The sequence below is a fragment of the Pongo pygmaeus genome, chromosome 10 (assembly GCF_028885625.2).
Source record: "Pongo pygmaeus isolate AG05252 chromosome 10, NHGRI_mPonPyg2-v2.0_pri, whole genome shotgun sequence".
Lineage (NCBI taxonomy): Eukaryota > Metazoa > Chordata > Mammalia > Primates > Hominidae > Pongo > Pongo pygmaeus.
Window position 1 is genome coordinate 64,232,828 of NC_072383.2, and position 26,123 is coordinate 64,258,950.

General features: G+C 41.1%; 1 protein-coding gene across 12 annotated transcripts in view; it reads right to left on the reverse strand.

The window, feature by feature from the left end:
- The window catches only part of GRIP1 (glutamate receptor interacting protein 1), a 721,037-nt gene that overhangs the window by 20,350 nt on the left and 674,564 nt on the right, over nt 1-26,123 (reverse strand). For 6 of the 12 annotated variants that reach the window (XM_054443504.1, XM_063646484.1, XM_063646478.1 and 3 more), the window contains 6 exons: nt 24,776-24,915; nt 24,407-24,601; nt 11,382-11,538; nt 9,286-9,397; nt 9,129-9,173; nt 3,814-4,047 (listed from right to left, as the gene is read on the reverse strand). In XM_054443504.1, the coding sequence (XP_054299479.1) occupies nt 3,814-4,047; nt 9,129-9,173; nt 9,286-9,397; nt 11,382-11,538; nt 24,407-24,601; nt 24,776-24,915 (883 nt within the window). The remainder of the gene's footprint in view (nt 1-3,813; nt 4,048-9,128; nt 9,174-9,285; nt 9,398-11,381; nt 11,539-24,406; nt 24,602-24,775; nt 24,916-26,123) is intronic. The other 6 variants (XM_054443505.1, XM_063646486.1, XM_063646482.1 and 3 more) reach the window with 1 other exon arrangement.

Here is a 26,123-nt window from a genome sequence, read left to right on the forward strand (position 1 = left end):
GAGTTCCAAATCACTCCAGCTCCACTTCCCTCCCATGTCTACAAAGAGGATATAAGACTGTGTTTCTTTGTTCTCCAGTGTCAGGCATGACAACTGGCTTTTCAGCTTCAGGAATGAATATGGACAACTTAAAGGAAGGCTTGCCAAGATCCCAGTGGAGCCTCAGATGCAGCAGATGATGAGAAGTAAGTGAAAACCCTTTAGATTCTGACCTGGGGACCTTCCAAAGGCCTGGAGGAAGAGAAGTGGCAGGAAGGAATGGGCAGAAAATGAGGAGCAAACTCTGGAGAGTAGGTTGAGACCTCAGAAGCTGGAAGGTAAGCCAATGCATTATTCTTTCTGTATGATGTTAGTAACCCACCTGCAGGAGCTGGAGTGTTTTTAGCTATTTTTCCTCCCAGCAATGGCGCAGATCCTTGTCCATTCACTCATATTACCTTGATCCAACTTATAGTGAAAATAATAACGTTTCACAGGTGCTGGTCCAGATATGAACAGGCCCACCACTTGTTCTCCTGCAAACAGCCTAACCAAGTAAGAAACAGCCACCAGAAAGATAGCACCAGGAAAATAACGCCAAGCATGTTTAGCCTGGTGTGCTATTCATCTCTCCCAGCTTCCCCACTCTGGTCTTTTCAGCCCCTTGGGAATTCCTCCACTAGGTCCATTTGGAAAAGAGTACCAAGGAGGCCCAGGGGACTGAAAACCAGCTGTGCACTGTGGCTTGGGTTATCTTCAACTTAAGGAAGGTGTTTTTCTCATTCCCTAGCTCCCTTATCCATGCCACCACCGCAAAAGAGTACCTTTCCCTAATGTTCACAAAGGTTTAATACAGGCTAGTAGTACCCCAGGGGAAGAGAGCTCCATTCCTTTAACAAGTCACTGTGTCTTTTCATGACATCAGGTAGTCTTTCAGTGTTCAAAAGACACCCACATTCAACACACACGCAATTACCACTCCTTGCTCTAAGCAGCTTTTGTAATGACCATATCTCCTCTCTAGCACTTCAAAATTGGAGGGTGTGCCTACTAACAAACATCCTGGATGGTCTATCAGAGTAAGTGAATTCCTTAAAAAGGAACAGATACCCAAGATATGAGCATAAATCACTCCAATAATTCCATAGTATCTGGCCACAGGCATCTCAGCTACATCTTCGCTTAACTAGGTCATTTTAGGAGGCTTACAATGTCTAGGACACCACTTATTTTTTCGAGTCTTATTTTGTTGGGGATCAATTCAGAAAAAAAAGTGAAGCTTCATGGGACATGTATGTATTGTCACCATTTAGAGAAAATGACAGAAGTGAAGGAAAAAAGAAGCATCCTACTTATAAGGTCAATTTGGCTCATGCGTGTCTGTGATCTCAGGGTCTTACAGTTCACACACTGCCACACAAATGTTCCAACCAGTCCACCCACAGCCATTCATTATGCCAGTAAGTGGATGATACGTTTTTTTCTTTTTAACAAGATTTTTTTTTTTTTAGCAGAGCCATTTTAAACCTTGGCTATAACAACACTTGCACATCCAATTCATTGTCATTATCTTTGCTAAATGCTTTCAGTGAAGGAGGGATGAGAAAACAGGTCTTTTATATTCCTGGGCTATCAATAATCTTCTTCCTTGGAGGTAACTGTTTCACTCCAGAGGAAAAAAGTGACTATGTTTTATACTTGCTATTTGTCTATCCTGTATAAGTGAGGGCTGAGAATGTAAAGTAGATAGCACTTGCTAGGCACTCAGTATGTGTTGATATGGATTCTCTTTGGGGTGAAGGAAGGTGGGTTATCAAGCAGGCTCCTGTTTCTCTGGGGAACAGAACTGTACAGAAGAGGGGAAGGCAGTGTTCACAGGTACCCGAGGGAACCCGCAGGTGCCAGCCATCTTCTTGGTATAGCAGAATTAGGACTGAATATGTGGTTTCCACAATTTAATCACCATTGGACTTCTTACAGCCTAATGGTGTATGTCAATTAGTATATTAGGATATGTCACTTACCCATCAGACACATCAATTTAGGGTAACTGGATAAACAAGCTAACTTGTGGCTGGGGCCTAAACCTGGGTCATCATCCTGACATGTCAGAAATGTCTTTGCTTTTTCTCTTAGTCTGTAATTCCTCCTGACACACAAGCTTCCAATTCTAGACTCTGGTCATGTTAGAATATTTGCATCCCCTCCCTCAGTGCACCACAATCTTTGACACCCTTTGCACCTGCTTTTTTCTGTGCTTGGAATGCCCACCCATCCTCTACCTTCCTCTGCATAGTCAACATCTACTTCTAGGAAGTCTTTTCTGTCCCTTGATAGTGGGTTAGGGCCCACCCTCAAGGCTGCCCAGGCTTGCCTCTGTCATTGGACCAATGCCATTATCTTCCCACTGTTTCCCAGGCAGTCTCCTCATTAGACTCTGTACTCCCTGGGGAGTTGTAATACATTCTTTGAGTGAATTAATGCACAGTATGGGTATTAAATGAATGGAGGAGTGAGTGACGAAAGAATGAACCCAGGATTGGAACACAAAGTTCAGAACCCAACTTCCCATACTATCCTTTCTCTCACAATATCCTTGTCAGTTGCAAAACAAATAGCTAGGTTTAATAAGGTGGCTAGGGAAATTGAGGTCTTTAGAGGAAAAAAGCGAGTAGCTAGCCTATTGCCTCTTCTGAATCTGACATTTATTTGCTCTTCTGGGTAAGGTAACGAATGTCTAGCTAATAGATTATTAACCACAAAAAATGTCTTGGTTCTCAAGAAAGATGGCATGAGATTGTTACCATTTTATACATCCTTATATATTAACAAAAAATAAAGCACTCACCCTAGAAAAGGAAACTAGACCTCCATTGCTCTCCTTGGCCCAGGGTTCCACAAACACTGTTACTTACATAGGCCTTGGCTAACCCTGCCAGCAAATCTTGAATTCAGCTTTGTGTGCAAGAGTGGGTTTTGTTCCATGTAGCAAAGTGAGGCAACTATGACAATCAGAGACAGAACAGAGCCAGGGCTTGCCTTATCCTGGCCCAAGACCATCTAACACATCTTGGAGAGAACTCCATGTCTCCTGAACAACATAATCGTCTACTGTAAGTCTGTAATGAAAGATTAAGCCTCCCTGCATTGAACCTGAACCCCTTTTTCTGTGAAGCTATGAGTGTATGACATTTAGAAAATCCTTTCCCCTTCCAATGAGATTGGAATAATAGACTAATTATGCAAGCTCCATGTGACATTGGAGCCTCAAATTTTTGTAAGAAGATTATGGCCATAAATAATTTTTTTTTTGTTTTGGGACACAGTGTTGCTCTGTCACCGAGGCTGCAGTGCAGTGGCACAATCTTGGTTCACTACAACCTCTGCCTCCCGGGTTCAAGTGATTCTCCTGCCTCAGCCTCCCAAGTAGCTGGGATTACAGGTGCCTGCCATCACGCCTGGCTAATTTTTGTATTTTTAGTAGAGACAGGGTTTCACCATGTTGGCCAGGCTGGTGTTGAACTCCTGACCTCAAGTGATCCGCCCGCCTCGGCCTCCCAAAGTGCTGGGATTATAGGTATGTGCCACCACACCCAGCCACCATAAATACATTTTTGATAAATACATTGCTTGAAAGCCAGTTTTCCTTGCTTTTCAGGATAACCTCCCAGAGATTGTATTTTGAGAACAAAGTCTCTGAAGATCTGTTTTTAAGCTTCTTTGCTTGGCTGAGCCCATAGGAGGATACCAGTGCCATGCTTACATCTGGGCATACATGTTATGCAGAACGGCTTCCAAATTTGACCCTAGAGAAAGAAGAGAAAGCTTACTGACCTTGTGCAGCTCCACAGGAGTTGGAGACATGATCTCCTTTATTTCTTGTTTCATTTTTCTCAGGGTTACTGACTTCCTACCCACATCTGAAGGCAGGGTGTTGCTCCGAGTTGTTTGGCTGTAGTGCGGCCGTGAGCTGCTGCGCTCCTGGAAGCTGGCCTGTCGCCCCAGCTGACTGCGAGGTGTTGGAGCCTCATGATTCAAACTCATCGTGCTCCCCGACATGATTGTTGCCTGTGGCATTGACAATTTTTAGAAACAATTAAGCCATGGACTAAGGAAAGGGTTTGGTGCTCAACAGTAAGCACATTTCTCCTTCTGCGAGGTAAAAATACAGTCTCTTCAGGGCAAAACCAAAGGCTGGAAAATGGATGTACTAATTGAACTATGAAAGTCTGGAAAATGCTTTGCAAGTGACATTTATAATGCACATCTCAAATCCAATTTAAGTACTTAAGCCATTGAGTTTATTTAATCAAATACCACCCCTGGCAGTTTTGAGGCAAATTGAAATGCTCTAACATTTGCTTACTGTAAACTACATTTTAAGTATTCACTTTCCACTGAGTGGGCTCTAACAGATGGGATTCACGAGGCCACCTTGAATATATCTTACAGAAACGAACTAAGAACTTCTCAATGGACACCAGGCTGCCTGTACTTGCAATGCTGCCTCTATCTCCAACTGCAGCTAACAATGGGCTGGAATGGGATGACTGATATAAAGGCAAGGGGTTCTTCCCAAGCTTCCGTCTAGACTGTATATTGTCTTTCCTTTGGCCAAGTGGCCTGTCCTCAAAGTTTGTAGACCAGCTAAGTCTCCATATTATTTGGTGTAGATTAAGTGTTTCTTAGAAATACTCTTTGTATAAGATCCTCAGAGAAAGTAAAAATAATCATTTATTATGTTATTATATTCAACTTTTTGCTCACAAGCAGTAGGACTTGAATTGGATGTTACCAGTGAATTGGGAAGTTTGTTCTGTTTCAAATATGTTCTTCCCTGAATACTTCACAAGCAATGACAAGATTAGATACCAAAGATGAATAAGGCTCAGAACTGGAAAAAAAAAAAAAAAAGGATTTGAAACCAATATCAAGTAGTGGATATTCATTTCTCATGGTTGGAGAATGCTAAAATTCTGAAAATATGCCTGTAGCCAGCTCTGTACTCCTGGGTATAATAGTATAAAGGTAAACTAGCATTGGTAAATCTGCCTGATACCATGGGGACAGAAAACAAGTTCCATTTGCCATGTGATTTAGTTGTTAATACTGATGCTAAAAGTAACTGCAGCTTAACTTGTTGAGTCTTTTGAATGTAGTCACTCATTTAAGCCTCACAACAACTCTATGGGGTAGGCACTGTTACTTTTATTTATTTATTTATTTATTTATTTATTTATTGAGATAGACTCTCACTCTGTCACCCAGGCTGGGGTGCAGTGGTGTGATCCTGGCTCACTGCAACCTCTGCCTTCTTTGTTCAAGCAATTCTTGTGCCACAGCCTCCCAAGTAGCTGGGACTACAGGCATGCGCCACCATGCTCGGCTAATTTTTGTATTTTTAGTAGAGATGGATTTCACCATGTTGGCCAGGCTGGTCTGGAACTCCTGACCTCAAGTGACCCACCCCACTTAGCCTCCCAAAGTGCTGGGATTACAGGTATAAGTCACCACGCCTGGCCATTCCTCCCAACTTATAGGTGAGGAACTGAGGCACAAAGAGGCTGACTCACCCAAGGTCACATGGTAGTAAATGAGCCGAGGGCACTTTATAAAACTATCGATCATGAGGGAATACTGCAAAGTGAGTAGAGTTTTCATCTGTCATGTCTCTAAGATTTCATAATTTCCAAATTCACCTGGTGTTCAGCTATACACACACTACTAACAAGATCTTTGAACAACAGCCAAGTGTTGGCACACATGTGCATATATCTAACAACTTTGTTGAAAAAGAAATGAAACAAGTAGACTATATCTTGACTAGATCAGTTATCTCATTGATAATTTTGAAAAAGAAAATTATAACTGTAAAAAGACTTGCTGATCACTGAACATTAACATGTGCTAAGTCCCATACAGATTGTACGTAGAATATCATTTAATACATAAGTAATCCTATACAATAGATATTAAAATTACCATACATCCTCATTTCAGTAAAGGAAAGAGATGCGTGGACAAGTTAAGCAACTTGCCCAAGAGCCTGGGCATGGAGCTCTAGTACTCTGACTCCAGAACTCTTTTTCTTGACTGCTTGGTGCTTCTCAATCAAATGTTAGGTTGAACCATATGAAACTTCCTTTTTAGTAGGTAGAAAGATGCCTAGCATTTAAAAACAAGAGTGGGCTATTTATATAACAGTTTATTTCAGATAAATACCCTTTTTAAGTTGATTGAAACCTTTCTTTACTGGCTTCGTTGGTGTCATGGGATATTCTTTATTTTATGGCACTTACTCATGTATATAATTTCTATGTTTATTTTATTTTTTTGAAACGGAGTTTCACTCTGTCGCCAGGCTGAAGTGCAGTGATGTGATCTTGGCTCACTGCAACCTCCACCTCCCGGGTTCAAGCGATTCTCTTGCCTCAACCTCCCAAGTAGCTGGGATGACAGGTACCCATCAACACGCCTGGCTAATTTTTGTATTTTTAGTAGATATGAGGTTTCTCCACATTGGCCAGGCTGGTCTCAAACTCCTGACCTCAGGTGATCTGCCTGCCTCAGCCTCCCAAAGTGCTGGGATTACAGGCCTGAGGCACTGCGCCTGCCCCATTTCTATGTTTAATCTAGTGTATCTGACAGCACTCAGTGGTGTTTTCTTGCCATGTTGACCATCCGTTTATTATTTTTACCTATTTAGACTAGTTGTTTGCTTTGTTAACATCCATTTTTTAATATTCATTTTTCACGAGAATGACAGGACACATGTTGGAAGTAAAACAATCACTACATCTGAGAGACCACAGTTTTGCTTTGATGAGTCTTAGCTGCCATAGAAGAAATTACAAATTGATTTAGAAAAGGTTCTGATGGAAGAAATAAGATACTATCACTAATTCTTTGGTATGCATTTTCAAGTAAGTATGTGAGTCTGTACAGTAATCAAAGTTTGATTGCTTTGTTTAAAATGAACTTTAGGTAGCATTTGAGAAGGAACATAAAAGGTAAAACAAATATAAAAACTAAAAAAGGTAAAAAATAATTATTTTTAATTACCTAGGATTTGCTTTGGTCTCAAGAGTATGTATTACCTGTTTTCATTTGCCATAATTCATAATTATATATTATTCCTAAGGCAGCCTAGAGTACTCGATCTGACATTTAGTTAAACCTTCTTCTTATATTATGCTAACAAAAGATAGTTAAAGCAGTGTTCATTAATCAAGAAAGGGCAAAAATACTAATAGTTAATTTTATTGAATACTTTATTGAATACTTAAGTGCCACATAATTATTAGCTCATTATAATTCCCATTTTTATAGAAGAAATATCTGATAAGAGAGGTTAAAAACTTGTTCAAAGACTCATTCAAATTTCTCTCCTTTGTTAAAGCTATACATTTTTCAGTGCTAAAGTTGAACCTAAATTATTGCTAGCAAAGGGGAAATGATTAGTAAATTAATTTTCATTTCCATTTCAATTGTAATCATCTTTCATCTTAGCTAACCTTCTACATTTATTAGTATTATAGTGTGCTTTAACTTTTAACGCTGGATGTAAATTTAATATGCAAGAATCTAGCTCTAATATTTTTTGTATAATAGCATTTCCAATCAAGGGAATGGGGTTCATTTAAACCAATAAATATTCTTTGTGATAAAAGGGTAAATATAACTAATTTATGAATCTGCCAATCATTCATCCTAGTTGAGGATTTAATTTCTCTTTGGCTTATAAATTAAACTCATTTGCTTTCTGCATTAATAATGTCAAGGGCCACATCTGTCTGGAGCTATGTTACAGCAAATTCATAGGCTGTGGCAACATAACATCTACTCTTGCTGATGGATGTTGTTTTCATCAGATAACTCAATTTCTGGGTAAAAACAGAACCTCATTGTATCACTGTTTACATCATTTTCTTTTTGCCTAATGTAAAATAAGCTGTTAGAAAAACAACTTTTTTTCTTCAAAAGGGAAATATCAAAATGCACAATGAAAAAGCAGGATGAGCCAAAACGTGCTTTCAAAAGCAGGGCTATGTTCAAGAATTGTGAATTGTGCTCGTTATTCAGTTTGGGCTACTTTTCTTCATCATTCTACATGCAGAAGGTGGTACAGGTTTAAATAAGCCAGCTGATACTTAAGCATTCTGCTCTTTTTAAAAGTTGTATGAAAAGGAATCATTGCTAACATCTTACTTCGTTTAGATTTTATAGGATTATCCATGTCCAGGACCTTTAACTGTGCTCTGAAGCTGCAGTTCATGCCAGATAATACTATGATGTTTACAAGTTCAAACTAATAGTTTTCTTTATAATTCTCTTTGCAGATTCACAAACATTAGAATCACATAAAATATCCACACATGCAATTGAGAAGCAAAATAATATAAAGATGAGTAATCATTTTAGAATTGCAAGAGTTTCACCCCATTATGCCATTCACATTCCTTATGGTGACTTGGGGACCTCATAAGACATCAAAACAAAAATGAGACTTTTGCCACTTTATTTTTTACAGCTCAGAAAATTTAAAAGAACATAAAAGGAAACAGTCCAGGACTTCCCAGACTAAAGTGTGAATACCATCAGCAAATTCATGGCTTTGATTAAAGAACTCACCAGGAGTTCAGCTATTATATTCCATCTCGTTCTTCCTTGAATTCACACTAAGTTAATACAGATGGAGTCAGGATTTATAATTAACAGCAATGTACTCTGTAATATTTTTGCTGCTTATCAAATAGACTGGCCTTTTTCACCAGCTGCATTGTCATCTACTTTAAGGACAAAACAAAGTAAAATAAAATTTCCTCTTATGTTCCTCTTAACCATCAAATTAATTTCTATACCAGGTACAAATGAAAACATGCCAAAGAAACCTTTCTAAAGCAACTAAGAGAATGGGATGCGCCGCTGCTGGGAGACTTAGCTCGCTTTTTAGCGATTTGGTGGGAAACAGATACAGTCAGGGTTAGCAGGGAGCAATGGCAGAAGCCACAAGTCAGTAAGCTTGAGGGATGGAGATGGGGAAATAAATACTTTTGACTGCATTGTATAAAATCAAATTGCTGTCCAGAAGGCAAGGGGGTAGGGAAGGCAGCTTCACAAGCAAAAATATAAACATAAAGGGTAGCTACCAAGAGAGTCATGTTTCTCAAAGACACGCGCCTGTCAGCTTTCTCCTGTGGAAAGGGTTAAAGCTTTTAAATGAACTGGTGTGAGAAATGCAAACTTAAAAGGACCAAAAAAAATGAATGTAGAAACAATAAAAGTAAGTAGCAGGACTGAGGCTACCTCCAGTTCTCTCAGAATTCCTGACTGTCCGCAGGTTTCCAAATCCTCCAGCGCTTGAGACCAGAAGTTCTCCTCTTGTTCTGTCTCTGCACTATCGGCAGCCACTGCAAAACTGTTGTCAAGAAACACAGGCTGGGTTAGGAACTTGCCAGACTGTTTTTTTTTTTTTTTTTGAGACGGAGTCTCTCTCTGTCGCCCAGGCTGGAGTGCAGTGGTGCAATCTCGGCTCACTGCAAGCTCCGCCTCCCGGGTTCACACCATTCTCCTGCCTCAGCCTCCTGAGTAACTGGGACTACAGGCGCCCGCCACCATGCCTGGCTAATTTTTTTTTTTTTTTGTATTTTTAGTCGAGACGGGGTTTCACCGTTTTAGCCAGGATGGTCTCGATCTCCTGACCTTGTGATCCGCCTGCCTCGGCCTCCCAAAGTGCTAGGATTGCAGGCGTGAGCCACTGCACCCGGCCTTTTTTTTTTTTGGATTCAGAATATCTCTCCTTCATCTCACACAAAATATAGAAAGAGAGCCATTTTGGATCTGGCTTTCTTCCACCTGTGCCCTCCAAGTATATGAGCTTCAGCAGAGGGACGCTTTAGGAAATGCAGTGTTGTGAAGATGGAAAGGATGGTCCATGGTCTTACTACCAGATTTCAGACTATTCGTGGCTGCTGCTAAATGGGCTGCAGCCACATGGCCCTATTGGAATGGGATGGAACATCGGAAATGTATTTCAGCTGCTGTATCTACAAGGAGAGAGAAATCAAATTTTTCTCTAAGAGAGAAACATGTGTTTTTCCCACTTATTTAAAGATCATTATAAGTAAACCAAATGCTATCAGTTTTTATAAATTTCCTTAAAATGTTTTGGTAAGTAACAAAATGGTAAAATATACTTTGCTGAAAAGATGGATCCATGAGGTACCTTTTTTAAAAAAAAAAGTAACTTAATGTGAAACTAACTTTTAAAAGAAAGGAGAGGGGCCCAGTGCAGTGGCTCAGGCCTGTAATCCCAGCATTTTGGGAGGCCTAGGTGGGCAGATCACTTGAGGTCAGGAGTTTGAGACCAGCCTGGCCAACATGGTGAAACCCCGTCTTTACTAAAAATAACTAAAAACACAAAAATTAGCTGGGCGTGGTGGCAGGCGCCTGCAGTCCCAGCTAATTGGGGGCCTAAGGCAGGAGAATTGCTTGAACCTGGGAGGTGGAGGTTGCAGTGCGCTGAGATCATACCACTGCCCTCCAGCCTGGGTGAGAGAGTGAGACCTTGTTTCAAAAATAAAAAATAGGCTGGGCACGGTGGCTCACACCTGTAATCCCAGCACTTTGGGAGGCTGAGGCAGGCGGATCATGAGGGTCAGGAGTTCGAGACCAGCCTGGTCCACATGATGAAACCCCCGTCTCTAGTAAAAATACAAAAATTAGCCAGGCGTGGTGGTGCATGCCTGTAATCCCTGCTACTTGGGAGGCTGAGACAAGAATCACTCGAACCCAGGAGGCAGAGGTTGCAGTGAGCTGAGATGGCACCACTGGACTCCAGCCTAGGCAATAGAGCGATACTCCATCTCAAAAAATAAAATAAAATAAAAAATAAAAATAATATAAGATAAAATTAAAAAACAAAAATTAGGCACATGTGGTGGCCCACGCCTATAATCCCAGCTACTCAGGAGGCTGAGGCATGAGAATCGCTAGAACCTGGGAGGTGGAGGTTGCAGTGAGCCGAGATCTTGCCATTGCATTCCAGCCTGGGCAGCAGAGTGAGACTCTGTCTCAAAAATAAATAAATAAATAAATAAAATAAAGGAGGGGGACCTACTTGTCATAAGGAAGGGAGTGCAACGTTTATAGAAGCAGCTTCTCCCCAGGTGCTACTACTGTTTTCGTTAGGGGAAACCCAGCTCTTGCCCTGTTGTGTGGTGCCCAGGTTGCCACTGGTCAGGCAGCTTTTAGGATCCTGCCATGTGGCCAGCATGGATGATTATGGTGGCTTTAAGAAGCTCATACTAACAATATGTGCCACTGGAAGTACAGAAGTTCAAATCTTGCCCACATGACCATGCAGTCGTCTTGGATGGGGCAGCATTGGTTGAAAACCTTACCTACTGGCTGTGGACCGGTCCCAGTCTTCATTACTCAGCCCCACATCTGGGTAAGTCTGGCTTCGAGGCTTAGTGACTGGGGACAAGCTGCCTCTCTGTTTTGGACTCCTCCAGTCATAGGTGTTGAAATTGTATCCTGAGGCCTGAAAACTAGTGCCTAAAATATAAACAAGGTGTTAGCATTGGGCCCAAGGATTACTTAATCCATTGAGAAATGACATTGTTAACCAGTAGAGGAGTCAAATTATAACGGCAATGACAATAACAATAGTGAACACATAGTGTGTACTTATTGTGCACCAAGGACTTCACCAAGTACTTCATTTTGAGCCATCTTTCTTCTTTAGAGCCATCTTTGGAGGTAGATACTCCTATTATTTGCATTTTACAGATGAGGACATGGATGGCTTAGAACAGTGGTTTCAAGTACCTAAGGCTATTTGCAAACTTTCTTGGGAGTTCAAGTCATAATTTTTGGAGAATCGGTTTTCAGATCCTCAAGTTCTAGATGCACTTCTTCCCCAAACTGGCTTAGCTGAGATCTGCCAGTTAGTGCTCCCTTCTCATTTCCTCTTCACAACTGTACTCCTGCCACTTTACAAACAAAAGACATATTTCTCATCCATTTCAAATCTTTTTTCTTGAGATGGAGTCTTGCTCTGTCATCCAGGATGGAGTACAGTGGTATGATCTCGCCTCACCACAACCTCCTCCTCCCGGGTTCAAACAATTCTCCTACCTCAGCCTCCCAAGTAGCTAGGATTACAGGAGTGCACCACCACACCCAGCTATTTTTTTTATTTTTATTTTTAGTAGAGACAGGGTTTTACCATGTTGGCCAGGATGGTCTTGAACTTCTGACCTCAGGTGATCCACCCACCTCGGCCTCCCAGAGTGCTGTGATTACAGGTGTGAGCCATTGTGCCGGCCCCATTTCAAGTATTTGAAAGTGCTTGGGCCCTGGGATATAAACTCCTAGTTGCCAAATCAAGGGATAATTTGGGAAAGACTTGTTCCTGTGATGAGGTCTGTTGGGAGCAAGGCCTTATTTCAACCAGGCACAAACTCACAGCAAGGCTTTCACCCCTCTCTCTCGTCCATCTCTCATGCTGCCTCAGAGAATTCAGAAGGGCAACGGATGTCAGGGATGAAGAGCCTGCTGCGTTTATTGTTTATTTGCTGACTTTTTTCCACCAGGGAGTTACATCTGATTAGCCTGATGGGTGAGACAGTGAGGAATGGCTTTGGCAATTATGTTACATAATGGACACTTTCCACAAAAGTATTTCCAAGCTGTAGTTCCAAGATTTTGATAGAAATATTTTTAAAGCATTTTTACAACAAACTGGAAATTATAGTCTTTGCAAGTATTTACATTTTGTGAGAAAAACATTTAGACAACAACTTTTAGTAGGTGATGGGGTATATAGTTCTTCAAAATTATTTTGGGGGCTCAAGTGGGGCTCGATTGTAGGTGTGACTCCATAACTTGTGCTGTAATCATCACATACGCCTTCATCCACTACCTCAGGTTGTGACTTGTGTGTGTGCATGTGTATTTACATGGATGCACTGGCTTGGAATATGATATGTGTTTCTTAACTGTACTTAAATCATTTAATACAGCAAACAGACCTGTACCCACATTTTCAGTTACAGTTAAATGGCCTGATCGCGTAAGATGATTCTGTCTCCATGATATCCCTGCTTCCTCTTCCCCATTCACTTTCTCTCCACCTGTTGTTGAAGCCTCTAATGCCATTTTTGCTACTAGCTTAAAGCCCAAGGAAAGCAGGATATCTAAGGGATAATACTCTCTGATCAAAAGGATTTGATCTCAAGAACCCAGGGCAATGCCTACCACCACATGATGGAAATACTCTAAGAACCTTCTATTTTAGGACACCAAGGATTAGAAGACCTTGGAGCAGAGGAAATATTTACAGTTCAATATCTCATTCTCTTTTTCCTAGGTAACTGCAGAAGTGTGGTTAGCCATCTGGGAAGAAGTCTTATGAATGCAATTTTCTGTCAAAAGTGTTGACTTAAGGAAACACAGATGTGTCCTCTCTTGAAGGGGAACTAAGTAGCTGTGAATTTCATCCTGGCTCCCTCTGATGGACTAACCATTTTCTCCTTCTGAACCAATCAAACCAACCTCAAATACATGAAGTCTCAGCTTTTATAATACTAAGAGTTTGGGGAAGCCTGTACCTCACTTTCTTTAACTGGTTTCAACCCTCAACCTTTCAAAGAGCCAATGCTAATTGGTGGTGTCTTCCTGGAGTATCCTTTTCTGATAAGCATTAACCCCGATGACCACTGAGTTCCCTGGTGAAATTTCAACATTTTAGACTGATTTTCTTTCCAACTGTTGTATGTATAATAAGCAGTTCTTGGAGACTTAGGCAAGAGTGCAAGAATGGTCTTGAGCAGATGTGCACCACCATCAGTAGGAAACTGCTAACCTTGAAAGGCATGTGTATCTCTAATAAGGATGCCTTGTCTCAATAAGGACTATTGAATGATTATTGCATTACAACAAAGCAGAGAAAGAAAAGGGGATAAGATTCAAATCTCTGGGTGAAATGTAAAGTCAGAAAACCTGATCCCAGCTCTTCTCTAGTCTGTGCTATGCTGACCCAGAGATTAAAGTAAGAAAAGTTGACTAGGTGCGGTGGCTCACGCCTAGCACTTTGGGAGGCCAAGACAGGCAGATTGCTTGAGCTTAGGAGTTCGAGACCAGCCTGGGCAATCATCCGTCTCTACAAAGAAAAAAAAGACAAATCCCAAACCCCCCAAAATTAGCTGGGCATGGTGGCGCATGCCAGCTACTTGGGGGGCTGAGGCAAGAAGATTGCTTAAGTCTGGTCGTTGAGGCTGCAGTGAGCCAAGTTTGCACCACTGCACTCCAGTCTGGGTGACAAAGTGAGACCCTATATCCAAAAAAGAAAAGTAACTGGGCATGGTTATGCGTACCTGTAATACCAGCTACTTGAGAGGCTGAGATAAGAGGATCCCTTGAGCCTAGGAGTTTGAGACCAGTCTGAGCAACACAAAAAGACCCTGTCTCAAAAATAAATAAACAAATAAATAAAACTTAATAAAAGTAAGAAAAGACCAAAGTTCAAATCCTAGCTCAGCCACTTCCTCACTTCATAGCCTGGCCAATTAACCTCAGTGTAAAATGGGGATAACAATAGGTACTTTACCAGGTTGATAAGAGAATGAAGAAGAATGAATGCACACCTTACGAAAGTGCCTAGAACACAAAGGTTTTAATGAACACAGATGCCCATTGTTACTATATACTAAACCCTTCAACCTCTCAAAATCTCAGTTTCCTTATCTTTAAAGTAGGGAGACAAGGAAAAGAGGTAAGTCTCAGCATTATTAATGCAGTAAACATTTGGGTGTCTCTTAAGTATCAGGTACTATATATCAAGAACAAAAATGCAAAGGGAAATAAAACTGATTCCTGTTCTCAAAAACTGCACTGTTTGGTATATGTATAGGAGAAGGAGAAGAAAGAGGCATAGAAAGTGAGTTCTAGTAGCATGTGAAAGTGTCATCCTTATTTAGGGAGGAGCCAAGATGGCCGAATAGGAAAGTGTCATCCTTTTAGTCTTAATACACTAATATGGAAGGACACAGACAGGTTTGGGGATTGGAAGGTGGGTCATGAAGGGTGCCAAAGGAAAAATGACATATAAGCTTGGAGTTAGATAGCAGGTCAGCATTTACTAGTTGGAACTGTTGGGTAAGACAGTGCATGGTGGGCACAGTGGCTCATGCCTGTAATCCCAGCACTTTGGGAGCCTGAGGCAGGTGGACCACCTGAGGCCAGGAGTTTGAGACCAGCCTGGCCAACATAGCGAAAGCCCGTCTCTACTAAAAATACAAAAATTAGCTGGGTATTGTGATGCATGCCTGTTGTTCCATCTACTCTGGCGGCTGAGGCAGGAGTATCTCTTGAACCCGAGAGGCGGAGGTTGCAGCAAGCCAAGGGCATGCCATTGCACTCCAGCCTGGGCGACAGAGCGAGACTCTGTCTCAAAAACAACAGCAACAACAACAACAACAACAACAAAAGACAGTGTTGGCCAAGTAGAAGAGAGCCTGGTAAAGGTGCAGTCAGGGTAAACAGGGCATCGATTCTATCAGTGGGTCTCTGTTCTAAGAAGAGAAAAGTATTCCAGGAATGTTGTGGGCCCTCTTACCATGTGTACTTATTCCTCCCTGTAGGAGGAATGTGATTTACCCAACTGGTGATTTTTGGAAAAGAACATTGGGCATGTCACTCAGCCCGTTCCTAGCTTTCTCTGGACCCTTTCTCTCCCACTGCTGCTGTGCTGTGTGGTAAGCAAGCCTGGGTCACAATCTTGGGGCTCTCTGAGCTTGATGGAGGCAAGAAAAGGCATGACTAGGCAGTTGGATAACCATGGCAGACTACCTGTTGCTCATCAGAACATTCATTTTCTTCTTTGTCCTTAGTACCAGAATACCATTTTGGGGTGAGCAAATTATTGCTCAGACTAAAACTATACATCTTAGCTTCTCTCAAAGCTAAGTGCAACTTAGTGAAATGTTCTGGTCAATGACATAGCTAAGGGGACTTCTGAGAAGGCTCCTTACATCTTTGCTACTGCTGTCTGGAATGCAAATGAAATTGCTGGAGCCCCAGTAACTGTCTTGGACTACGAGGTGACCCCAAGGATGAAAGTCAAGTGCTAAGCATAACAGAGCCGAAATATTTAGAAGCATGGGCCTCTGATGACACTGTGGAGTTACATACCAGCTCGAAGTGCCTGCTTCTTTATAATGTAAGTCAACGTATTGTTAGAGTTTTCAGTTCTCTTCAGCTGAACCTAATATCATTGATTGGTAATCAGTTCAGTTATGGTTTGCTGTGTAGATCTGACTTGTGTCTTATTTAAATTTCAATGTCTAGACTTGGGTTGAGGGTAGGAAAATAATTATACTGATTCTGGCTGCAGGACCAATCCAGCTTTTTCTAGCAAAAAAATAAAATGAAATGCTGATATTTTAATCCATAGCCGACTCTCATTTCTATTTCTCAATGGATTTGAAATCGATTAAGAGGTTAATTAACGTACCAAAATACCTAGTGTTATCAAGGTACCAAAATGAAAAGCTTGCTTAGAGAACAGTGAGATATTCTGGGTATGTGTACTAAAAGGTACTGCAAGGAAGTGTCAGCAGACGGACTGACAAAGTATTCCGGGACTAGATTACAAAGAACCCTGTGTTTTAAACTGAAGACTTTTGACTTTATCCTATAACAATAGATAACCATCCATCAAAAGAGGGTTTTTTTGGTTTAAGGGAGTGGCATGACTAGATTTGGTTTTTCTAAAGATTATTGATAGAAATGTGGGAAAAGATGCTCAAAGTAAGAAGATAAGTGAGGAAGGAGTTACCATATTTCATCAGGCCTGAAACACAGGCAGTGGCAATGGAGGGACATCAGAGATGCTAAGTGAGTAGAGGGAGTGAGATACCTGGGTCCTGATGACACCATGGGAAAAATAAACCCTGATGTTGCTTAAATGCCATCATTTAAATTTTGTTTTGTATGTAGAAGAAAATCTTTAAATCAGCTAAACTTGACCTTTAACTGATACAGCTGGCTGGTGATACCATGATTTAAAAGAGGGAATATCTGAGGAAAATTATGTTTAGGTAAAAGGCAAACCTGTTGCCTTTACTGATAAAAAGTTAACAGGCCCTGAGGAATATTCCTTTACACCAGGAGTCAAGCTTAAAAGCCAGGGAATAAATGAGGCAGCCCAGGTGTAAGAAAAAATCAACTGCCAGATAGATAATGAAACATTTTTTGTTGTTGAATGATGGTGTAAGCACATGAAATACACATATAATATTGGAAACTACATTTTAAATTAAAAATTGATAAAATAAATAAGTTGAAAAAAGAAATAATATTTTTTAAATGTGCTGGCCAGGCACGGTAGCTCAGGCAGGGCACGGTAGCTCACGCCTGCAATCCCAGCACTTTGGGAGGCTGAGGAGGGCAAGATCACCTGAGGTTAGGAGTTCAAGACCAGCCTGGACAACATGGCGAAACACTGTCTCTACTAAAAACACAAAAATTAGCTGGGCATGGTGGCGGGCACCTGTAGTCCCAGCTACTTGGGAGGCTGAGACAGGAGAGTCACTTGAACCTGGGAGGCAGAGGTTGCAGTGAGCCGAGATCGCACCATTGTACTCCAGCCTGGGCGATCAAAGCAAAACTCAGTCTCAAAAAATAAAATAATAAAAAATAAATAAAATGTATGGTCCTAAGTCATTTCTCCTTTGGATTATTTATTTATTTATTTATTTAGACACAGAATCTCACTCTATCGCCCAGGCTAGAGTGCAGCAGCATGACCTTGGCTCACTGTAACCTCCACCTCCCAGGTTCAAGCAATTCTCCTGCCTCAGCTTCCTGAGTAGCTGGGATTATAGGCATGCACCACCACACCCAGCTAATTTTTGAATTTTTAGTAGAGACAGGGTTTCACCATGTGGGCCAGGCTGATTTCGAACTCCTGACTTCAAGTGATTGCCTGCCTTGACCTCCCAAAGTGCTGGGATTACAGATGTGGGCCTGTGTGCCTCGCCTCCTTTGATTTAGAATTGGCAACTTTTTCTTCTTTCCTTCTTTATTTTACATCTGGGTTTCCATATCTGATCTTACACTTTGTATCCTAATGTGAGGTATAAAATTTAGTCCAGATTCCTTTCACTGATATTAATGTTTAGTTTTATTTATTTGCATAATGGAAAACAGGTCTTTACAAAAAATAGGTCTTTATTTGCACAAGTAGAAAATAGGAAAGTAGGTATTTCTGAAAGTTCATGGAATCTTGATAGGATGATTTTTATTTTTAGGGTAACTATGCCTTTGATATTTGTAAAATTCTAACATTCCAACCTTGTAATATTTGGTTTTCTGTACTAATGCAGATTAATATCTGTAGCTTTTAATTCATACCCAGCATTAATTTAGAAAAGTGAACTAATCAGTGTTGGTTCATATTCATAAAGTTTAGAATTCAATTTTTGGGCCGGGCGCTGTGGCTCACGCCTGTAATCCCAGCACTTTGGGAGGCCGAGGCAGGTGGATCAGAGGTCAGGAGATCGAGACTATCCTGGCTAACACGGTGAAACCCCGTCTCTACTAAAAATACAAAAAATTAGCTGGTCGTGGTGGTGGGCGCCTGTAGTCCCAGCTACTTGGGAGGCTGAGGCAGGAGAATGGCATGAACCCGGGAGGCGGAGCTTGCAGTGAGCTGAGATCGCACCACTGCACTTCGGCCTGGGCGACAGAGCGAGCCTCCGTCTCAAAAAACAAAAAAAGAAAAAAAAGTAGAATTCAATTTTCATCTCAACAATTTTGGGACTGTAGCTCTTGCCATTACTTTCATTCTTGGAAACCAATTTTAGTACAGGAAAGTGAGCCAGTTAATTCCCTGCCAAATTTGTTTTCTAAAGACCCAGTTTTGTGAAGGATGAGAACATCAAATCACATGTTTGTGTAACTATTTGTAATTGATCTTGCCAAGAAATATTCAAAGTATTCAGATGAGGCTGTGGTCTGAATGTCAATGCAAAGACAGTTCTCTCTTCTCTCAGAAATCACCTCAAGACAAAAAGTAATGATAAATAACAGAATGCAACCTCCATCTTAATCACAACTAGAGTGTTCATGTAATCTCAAACCATAATACATAAGAAAATACATAATACATAAATTCAGTGGAAGTCAAATGGGAAGGGGGTGGTGGTGGTAACAAGTGGAGAGAAGACACCTATGGCCAGGACTACCAAACTACTCTTTGGTAGACAACTCAGTCTACCAAAGCAGGGGCGGTGGCATGAGGCAAAACTCCAATGCTTTGTTTGGAACACCAGTATGCACTGCATGGCTGGTGGCAGAAAGTACCTGTGATCCCATCTGGCACCAAGGTAAAGTCAGGGAAAGAGAACACATGTCACAGACTGAAGGGAGCAATTCCTCAATGAGGCAGGGTAGCAGAGAGGAATTCTGTTTTGTGAGCAGCCTGCTGTTGCTGCTCTCTGGTAGCTGGGGAAGAATTTACTCACACATACCTTGCTGGAACTGGGGTATGTTTGGTAGCTTGGAAACAGAACCTCTAGCAGCTTCCAGTTCAGGAAGAACTCATCTCATTCAGTGGTGAGCAGTAATTGAAAAGGAATTGGCATAACATGTATACCAAGTAAATATCAGACAAATGAGAGCAAAGGCATAGAAAAACAAAGTGATAGCAGATGAAGAATACTCATGAGAAAAAGCCTGGTTCAGAGCAAATGATAAACATGACCAATCAGAAACAATCTCAAAATTTAAAAAATACAAGCAAAGCCATCACCTCTATAAAACAAGAGACCAAAGGAGAAATATAAGAACTCAAGAGAAATTGGGCAAGGCAAGATGATGATGAAACATGAGCTTGTAGAGATCAGAAAAGAAACGAAAGAGAAAAATAAAATCCTGCTAATGAGTAGAGGAGGATACCATTGGGTTTCTACTCTGTGCTATCCTCTGTATGATTTGTATTCTTTAATTACATTAAATAAAGTTGGACTCTGACTACACATGTTGGTGTCCTTTATCAGTTATCATCCTTATGAAAACACAAAGAAGGAATATATCCTTATAAAACAATGAAAATAAATTAATCGTGCATTCAACTTAATTAAGTCATAAAACGAATAAAATTTAAAAGGAACTGAATGAGTCAAATTAAAAGTAAAATTTTATGTAAAAAAAAACTAGAGTAAAACTAATAAATACATGCAAGAGTCAGTTCTCTGGGAAAAAATAAAAACCAAACAAAGAAATCAAACTGTTACTAATCAAATCATGGGGAAAATAATAAAACCACAAATATACCAATTAAGGAACAATATTATGGATATAATTATAGAAACCAAGAAAATAAAAAATTAAAAAAGAGATTAATTATATAAAATACATTTGACATCTGGATGAAATAATTTCATTTTCTGAGAGAATACAAATGATCAAAATGACCTCAAAAGGGAGAAAAATAAGATAGAAATGTAACTATCTGAGTTGAGAGTCCAAAGTTACAGAGAGCACAAGGGCTATTCAGCCCATGAGAATGGCAGTCTATGTAACACCACCAATTTGCCAGTCTCCTCTTGTATTGACCTTTGCTAAATCCAAGTAAAGCAGTCATAGGGTTTTCTCAGAGTTAGAAGGAAGAATTAATGAGATGCAAGGAGACCAAATGCCTAAGATTTTGATAAGGCAGAAGGGCATGAGGCATCTAATGGACAAGACAATGGGGAGTGAAAGAAGCTGACCTGGAGGCCGACTGGAAGAAGTCAGCCACACAGTGGAACTGAGAATCAGCCCTTTGTGGGACTTCCTTAAACACATCCCTTCTTTCCCCACAAGGTTTCGTCATTCCATTCTATTTCCCTTTTCACTAACGAAGTGATAGGGCCACTGTTTGTTTATTTGTTAACTGACTGTCCCTTCAGCTGGGTAACCTCTTCCATGGGAGCAGAGACCATGTCTCCTTTGTCCAACAGTGTATCCACATGGTCTATGGGCCTGATATTGAGCCAGTCATTACATACTGATTGAAGGAATGAATGGAGCAAGCTTGACATTTTAGAGAAGAAGGAGAGAATGTAAGGAATGTTGCTGCAAAGACATCGATTTCCAGCCCCAGGAGGAAGATGTGCATTATGAAGTCTCCTGGGAACGAGGCAACTATTACAGCCTTAAAGGGAACAGAGAGAATGTGCAGGGGCTTCCTGGAACAAGGCAGAGAGCCTGCTGAGAGGCTGGAGGGACAGGTTGGAGAGGTAAGCTGTATCTCACAACATAATATTGAATAGGAAAAATAAAAGTGTTGTTCTATGCCTTGCTTTTATTTCTGTTTTAATTTTTTTTGAGACGTAGTCTTGTTCTATTACCCAGGCTGGAGTGCAGTGGCATGATCTCGGCTCACTGCAATCTCTGCCTCCTGGTTCAAGCAATTCTCCTGCCTCAGCCTCCCGAGTAGCTGGGATTACAGGTGTGTGCCACCACACCTGGCTAATTTTTGTATTTTTAGTAGAGACGGGGTTTCACCATGTTGCTCAGGCTGGTCTTGAACTCCTGACCTCAGGTGATTTGCCCACCTCAGCCTCCCAAAGTGCTGGGAATACAGGCCTGAGCCACTGCACCCAGCTGTGCCTTGCTTTTAAAAAGTCAACCTCACAAGCACAATCTGAAGAGATGCAGTTTAACTGAATATCACAGGTAAAGAAAAAAAAAACATTCACAAGGCTTTGAGATCTTGGTAAACTGTAAGCGCAAAATGAATGTCAGATGTGCCATGACCACTAAAATTCTTATGTTGAGGTAGGTGTCACTGATCAGTTCTCCTGTCTTCAATGATGCCAGTGACAAGCTTGCTTTACTCTGGGCTGTCAGGCTGTTGTGTGATTTTCCTTTCTGAATGCTACACTTTAACAGGTACACAGGTAAACTGAAGCACATTCGTAAGGGAGGCCCACAGGACGATACAGATACTCGTCAGTAAATTATAGAAGACACAGTTAAAGGGACTGGGGCTTTTTTGCTTGGAGAAGGAAAGCCTCAGCAGAGACCCAATAGCTGTCTCCGAGTATCTAAGGGGCTGTCAGGAGAAGAGGATTTAGTCTCGTGCAGAATGACCTTGAGGGTATAGCCAGGACTAATAGGCATACTGCAGCTCAATACAAGTGAGAGCTTTAGAGTCATCAGAGCTACGTGGAGATGGGGGTTTGCCTCAGCACAAGGAACAACCTGTCACCTTGGGCATTCAAGTCCATGTAGTGTGTCTTGGCGTGCAGTGAGGCAGGACCTGGCACCAAGGGCTGCACTGGACATCAGACTAGCTGACTCCTAAACCCTTTCCAAACCTGAAATCCTGCCTTCAGCTTCCATGTTCGTTACAAGAATTAATGGGGATTAGTTATGCGAAAGCGCTTTGTAAACTCTAGAGTGTTCTACATATATAAAGGGTTATTACTATTTTTTCATTACCTTGGAGTACTTCGATTCTATCCTGATTGCTATTGTCTCTACTTATCCCTTAGTTCCCTTCAACCTCATAAAAATGTCTAAATTGTAAATGCAAAATGTAATATTATGACTATGATTCAAAATTTCAAAGTGCTTCACAAATAACAAATAGTTTTCATCTTTTACTAGTGAGAGGCAGGTCCTATATTCAGTTTGCTTCTCATGGTCCTGTGTCTGTGGTTTCAAGGAATGGAGTAGCTAAGGCCTTACAGATCACCTTACAGGGAAGAACTAATTAATATCAATAGCACCCTCACAAAAATCTCTGGTAACAAAAATATCTCTGCATTAATGAGCAATACACAAAAATACACAAATAAATAATCAATACACAATAAATTGATAAATAAACCTGAGTCTACTCTGATAGAATGTGACTTCTGTCCTTTACTCAGTGTCTTCTGGTGGCCCATCAATTCTCAGGCAATCAGAAGGTCTGTTATTTCGTGGCATAGGCAAACTTGTCACAAGATATTATGACTTGGAAAAATTAATTGCCAGATAAAGCCCCAATTCTATTTAGGTGTTCAAAGTATTTTCCCCACCTAACTCCAGTATCATCTCTAATGAAAGTAACAACTTGACAACTTTGAAATATCATCTCCTTTCATTTTTTTTCCAGTTTTTTCTCCCTTCCATTGTTTTTTGTTCACCAGAGGACTTAACAGAGAGTGACACAACATAGGCAGGCTGAGAGAAGGAAACTAGGAAAACCAGGAGAGAGCAAACTGGATACAGACACTCCTAAAAGTACAGTTAACTCAGTGACAAAGCAGCCCTCACACCAATGTGTTCTCTAAACTGTTTATGTGTTTTATTATTTGACTGACTGAAACCCAGAGCAAACAAGGGACTCAGAGGCTGGAATTTACATAGAACATGGGAGAAGGTAAGGCTCAGATGAGGAGACATACCAAGAAGTTTTGACATACTTCTCTTTTTGATGCTACGGATCACTGAAAAGAAAATATTTTTTTAAAACAAGCTATTAGTTTATGCTCTGTATTCAGTCTGACACCTTTTATGTATTTATATTCCGTGAGTGAGGCTTTTTAATGTAGATAGTATTTCTTCATATGACGATGACACCTATGAAGAAAAATCTACTCTATACTTTCCTATATTGTGATTATAGTGCTCTAATTATAAACATTCAGGGAAAGGGCATGGTGGCTGATGCCTATAATCCCAGCACTTTGGGAGGCCAAGATGGGAGGATTGCTGGAGGCCAGAAGTTTGATACCAGCCTGGACAACATGACGAGACCCCGTATCTACAAAAATTTAAAAATCAGCTGGGTGTGGTGGTGTGTGCATATAGTCTCAGCTACTGAGGAGACTGAGGCAGCAAGATCCCTTGAGTTCAGGAGTTTGAGACTGTAATGAACCATGATGGTACCAGGGTATTCTAGCTGGGGTGACAGAGTGAGACCCAGTCTCTAAAAGAAAAAAAAAGTCAGGAGTGGGCAGGAATAAATAGAGTCACAAATCATTGGCTAATCTCTTATGCGCCTCTTCCAGACTCCCCAATCCATCTTTGTGGAAAGCTTGCTGAAAAATAAGACAATGGGGCCTGTATTGAATGAACCACTTATTGTATGGTTTGCCTCACATTAATCTAAGCTTGAAGGACAAGCCCTGGATGGGATACTTGGCCATCAGTAGACCTAATGGAGGCCTGTTAGTGTTTGGTAAAGGTTCATGCCTTATAAGCACTAGAAGAAAATGCATGGCCAGCTGAGTGTAAGTATTCAATATGTTCAATATGAATATGGCTGCACCAAAGCAGATACAAGTTAAAGAAAGATATTCTCATGGAGCAGAGGATGAATCTTGGAGAAGCATGGGCTTCAACAATGACAAGTCCTCTGGGGGACGAAGTAAAGACGTACCTTGAGTTCCATAGCTGGTGTCTATTGCAGACCCATCCCATGAATCCACAGCACTGTCCACACTGGGCACCGTGGAGGAGTACATGTCGGAGAGCTTGCCTGGCTTCTGTGCTGGTGAGGAGTCCTCCTCCACATCCCCCAGGTCACTCAAATGGCTAGAAATAGGGAACTTCTTGGGGCTCGATGCTGACTGGGCTTTATAGACAGGAAGGGAGTTTAAGTATCAGAGTAAATTTAAATAAAAATATACCAAAATACTCCGTGGCTAGAGATTCGTTTCCCTAGAATTACACACAGACACTAGCACATTCTTTCAAGGAAGAAAATGCACTGGAAATCCTTAATTGTGGCTTTCAATTCACTACTCACCATCTGTCTGTTTCTTAATTTTCAAGGTGACAGTCTCTCCTGCCATCTGTAACAAATGGATGGCTTCACTCAGAGGCTTCCCTTTCAAGCTGCTGCTATTGATGGCTAGGATTCGGTCTCCTATGTGGATTGCACCAGTTCTGAAAAACCAAATAGTAATAGGAGAGGTAGAAATAATCCCTGTATGGTACTGAATATAAATTCCCTGACATACCTTATACATTCATCATAATAAAGACTTGGCAAGGATCTCCAGAAGTCCCTTCTTGCTTTCTCCTGGGCAATGTTATAAGATAACTGCATCTGTTGTGGATTACTTTTTAGTTTCCAATAAAATTTTAAAAACTGTTTTAATTAGTTATTAAAATGAACTGTTTTTTAATTCCAAGAAAGCTGAGTCATTGGTTAAGCCCCCTAAAAATCCCAAGAAAATGAACAATGTTGAACGACAAATGTAGTGGATAGCATGGAGCATCCTTTCTTTCTACAGATTTTTTTTTTTTTTTGAGACGGAGCCTTGCTGTGTCACCCAGGTTGGAGTCCAGTGGCACGATCTCGGCTCACTGCAACCTCCGACTCCCGGGTTCAAACAATTCTCCAGCCTCAGCCTCCCAAGTAGCTGGGATTACAGGCAAGCACCACCATGCCCAGCTAATTTTTGTATTTTTAGTAGAGATGAGGTTTCACCATCTTGGCCAGGCTGGTCTTGAACTGACCTCGTGATCCATCTGCCTTGGCCTCCCAAATTTCTGGGATTACAGTTGTAAGCCACCGCACCTGGCCTGTATGAGTCAATTTCTAAGGTACATTGCAGCTCCAACATTTTGCAATGCTGTGTCTCTATTTTGCTAGCCACTGTTTTCAACTGTTAGCAGGAACAATGCATTTGTGTATTCCTGAGCTAGGTCATTGGAGGGCAGATTTGCTTATAGGGTTTGTTATATGTCCAACAACACATCTCAGAAAGAAATGCAGTTTAGCGGAGGGTGGGGAGTGGGTGTGTGTGTACATCATTGCCAAAGGAGGATATTCCAGCTTTTAAGACATTATTAAAATGGGTTACTACACTTTGTTTCTCATAATCCTTGAAGATGGTGTCTGTATTATCCTTTTCTGAAAACACAGCAGCTAAGTGTGGCACCTGTCAGGTAACAGAGGCTCAGCAAGTGTTTGCTGAATGAAATTGGACAAGCTGTTCAACCTCCCTGAACTTTAGTTTCCTCCTCTCAAAATGGACACAATACAAATCTGCCTTTAGTCAACTGTGGTCAGCTTATACATTTCAGAGAGTAGTATCGATGCTAAGCCCATGACATCTTTTACTGCCTGTAAGATGCCCCTCAGAGTC